We start from the raw sequence: 3583 nt of genomic DNA on the forward strand, positions 1-3583 counted from the left end.
ATGGCCGTGTTGGCGTGTTGACGTCTTGACATGTTGATATGTTGACGTCTTGACATGTTGATGTGTTCATGTGTTGATGTGTTGACATGTTGACGTCTTGATGTGTTGACGTCTTGATGTGTTGATGTCTTGATGTGTTGATATGTTGATGTGTTGACGTGTTGACATGTTGATGTGTTGACGTGTTGACGTGTTGACATATTGATGTGTTGACGTGTCAACGTGCTGACGTGTTGGCGTGTTGATGTGTTGATGGGTTGACATGATGTGTTGATGTGTTGACATGTTGACGTCTTGACGTGTTGGCGTGTTGACGTGTTGGCATGTTGACGTCTTGACGTGTTGATGTGTTGACATATTGATGTGTTGACGTGTTGACGTGCTGACGTGTTGACGCGTTGACCTGTTGATGTGTCGACATGTTGATGTGTTGATGTGTTGACATGTCAATGTGTTGACATGTTGACGTGTTGACATGTTGACGTGTTGACGTGTTGACGTGGTGACGTGGTGAATGTGTTGACGTGTTGACGTGTTGATGTGTTGACGTGGTGAATGTGTTGATTTGTTGACGTGTCGATGTGTCGACGCGTCAGGTTGTTGACGTCTTGATGTGTTGATATCTTGACGTACTGACGTGTTGATGTGTTGATGTCTTGACATCTTGACGTCTTCATGTGTTGATGTGTCTATGTGTTGACGTGTTGACGTGCCGATGTCTTGGTGTGTTGACATATTGATGTGTTGACGTGCCGACATGTCAACGTGTTGACATGCTGACGTGTTGATGCGCTGACSTGTTGATGCGCTGAYGTGTTGATGTGTCGACATGCTGACATGTTGATGTGTTGAGGTGGTGACATGTTGACATACTGACGTGTTGACGTGCTGACGCCAACCGCGTGTCCCGTAGGGTCGCTCCAAGCTGCGGCTCTCGGCCTCGCTGCCCCGCAAGCCGGCGGTGCCGTGGCAGCGCTACGCCGAGGAGGCGGCGGCGGCCGCGCGGCCCGGCGAGCTCTACGCCGGGCGGCCGCTTGAGGAGGTGACGCCAGCGCCCCGTGGCTGGTGGCTTCCTTGATGCTGTCCCCATTGGGTGGTGGATGCTGTCCCCGTTGGGTAGTGGCTCTCCAATGCCATCGCCATTGGGTGGTGGCTTCCCTCATGACATCCCCGTTGGGTGGTGGCTCCCCAACGCCATCCCTATTGGGTGGTGGCTTCCCTAATGACATCCCCGTTGGGTGGTGGTTCCCCAATGCCATCCCCGTAGGGTGGTGTCTTCCCCAACGCCATCTCCATTGGGTGGTGTCTTCCCCAACGCCATCTCCATTGGGTGGTGTCTTCCCTAATGACATCCCCGTTGGGTGGTGACTCTCCAATGCCATCCCCGTTGGGTGATGTCTTCCCCAACGACATCCCCATTGGGTGGTGGCTCCCTCAATGCCATCCCTGGTGGCTGGTGGCTCCCCAATGCCATCTCCACTGGGTGGTGGCTCCCTCAATGCCATTGCCGTTGGGTGGTGGCTCCCCTAATAACATCCCCGTTGGGTGGTGTCTTCCCCAAAGCCATCCCCGTTGGGTGGTGGTTCCCCAATGTCATCTCCATTGGGTGGTGGCTCCCCCAATGCCATCCCCGTCGGGTGGTGGCTTCCATAATGACATCCCTGTTGAGTGGTGTCTTCCCCAACGCCATCTCCATTGGGTGGTGACTCCCCAACACCATCTCCATTGGGTGGTGGCTCCCCTAATGACATTTCCATTGGGTGGTGCCTTCCCCAGTGGCATCTCCATTGGGTGGTGGCTCCCTCAACGCCATCCCCATTGGCTGGTGGCCTCCCCCACCATTGACGTGACCATTGGGTGGTGGCTTCCCCAACACCATACCTGTTGGCTGGTGGCCTCCCCAACCATTGACGTGCCCATTGGGCGGTGGCTTCCCCAACCCCATCCCCGTTGCCTGGTGGCCTCCTCCGACGCTGCCGCCCCTCTTGGCAGCACGGGCGGCTCCTCGAGGCGCTGCGGGAGGAGGTGGCCGAGAGCCGGCAGCGGCAGCTGGCGGCGGAGGCCCGGGCGGAGGCGGCGGAGGCCGAACGCCGCGGGCTGCGCGAGGAGCAGGAGCGGCAGCGGCAGCAGCTGGAGCGGCTGCAGGGGCAGCTGGAGGAGGCCACCGCGCGCCTCGCCAACCTGGGCGCCAGGTAGGGAGCGGGGGGGACCAGGGTGGGGATGGAGGGGTCCGAGGGATGGGGGGTTGTAGCTTTCCCCCAACTCAGGACATGGTGGTGGTGATGGGTCTGCACCAGGAACCCAATTTTGGGCACCTGGTGGTGGTGGGTCTGCACTGGGAACCCAGATTTGGACATGGTGGTGATGGGTCTRCWMKGGACACCCAACTCTGGACATGGTGGTGGTGATGGGTCTGCACCAGGCACCCAAATCAGAACATGGTGATGGGTCTGCATTGAGCACCCAACTCTGGACATGGTGGTGATGGGTCTACTCTGGACACCCAAATCTGGACATGGTGGTGATGATGGGTCTACATTGGGCTCCTTGTGGTGATGGGTCTGCACTGGGAATCCAGATTTGGACATGGTGGTGATGGGTCTACACTGGACACCCAAATCTGGACACAGTGGTGATGGGTCTGCAAGGGACACCCAMATCTGGACATGATGGTGATGATGGGTCTGCACCAGGCACCCAACTCAGAACACGGTGATGGGTCTGCATTGAGCACCCAACACTGGACATGGTGGTGATGGGTCTGCACCAGGCACCCAACTTAGAACATGGTGATGGTGATAGGTCTGCATGGGGCACCCAACTCAGGACATGATGGTGGTGATGGGTCTGTATTGGGCACCTGGTGGTSATGGGTCTGCATTGGGCACCCAACTCTGAACATGGTGGTCATGGGTCTGCACTGAGCACCCAACTCAGGACATGGTGGTGGTGGTGATGGGTCTGCACAGGGCACCTGGTGGTGATGGGTCTGCACAGGGCACCCAAATCTTGGTCTCCTCCAGGCTGACCTCTGCCGAGGGCGCCCGCAAGAAGGACCTGGAGAGGCTGAAGGCCAGCGAGGAGAAGGGCCGAGCGCTGGTAAGAGGGGGCCACCAGCGCGGCGCTGCTGTCCCCACGGCGCAGGGCTCACGCGGTGGCCCCGCAGGAGACGCGTCTGTTGGCGCTGGAGCGGGAGCACCAGGAGCTACGCGGCACCATCGCCCACCTCCTGGGCCACCCGTTCAGGACGGGGCRCCGGGCGCCGAGCCGGGATCGGAGCGGCGACGACGGCCAGGCCACCAGCGTGTGACCGGGGYGTCTCCTCCGGTGTCCCCTGGCAATAAAGTGTCAGCCTTGCTCCAAGGAGGTCCTCCTGGTCGTGTCCTCAAGGCTGTGCAAGGTCTTCTGATGGTCGTGGGGCCTCCAGGCAAGAGCTGAGGAGACCTATGGAGCTGGTGGCTTTGAGGACACCTATGGAGCTGGTGGCTTTTGGGCTACAGTTGGAGGGTGGTGAAAATTGTCACCACTATGGCCTGAAACAGGGCCACCAAGGGGATAAATGGATAAACCTGGGCAGGACCGT

The 3583-nt window shown here is 58.7% G+C and overlaps 1 protein-coding gene across 1 annotated transcript in view; it reads left to right on the top strand.

The window, feature by feature from the left end:
- Positions 1-3310, top strand: part of RASAL3 (RAS protein activator like 3) — a 15338-nt gene extending 12028 nt beyond the window's left edge. The window contains exons 15-18 of the mRNA XM_026048516.1: positions 914-1042; positions 1993-2192; positions 3024-3099; positions 3167-3310. Coding sequence (XP_025904301.1) covers positions 914-1042; positions 1993-2192; positions 3024-3099; positions 3167-3310 — 549 coding nt within the window. The remainder of the gene's footprint in view (positions 1-913; positions 1043-1992; positions 2193-3023; positions 3100-3166) is intronic.
- The last annotated feature ends 273 nt before the right edge of the window (positions 3311-3583 follow it).

The sequence above is a fragment of the Nothoprocta perdicaria genome, unplaced genomic scaffold (assembly GCF_003342845.1).
Source record: "Nothoprocta perdicaria isolate Ctin4 unplaced genomic scaffold, notPer1 scaffold_545, whole genome shotgun sequence".
Lineage (NCBI taxonomy): Eukaryota > Metazoa > Chordata > Aves > Tinamiformes > Tinamidae > Nothoprocta > Nothoprocta perdicaria.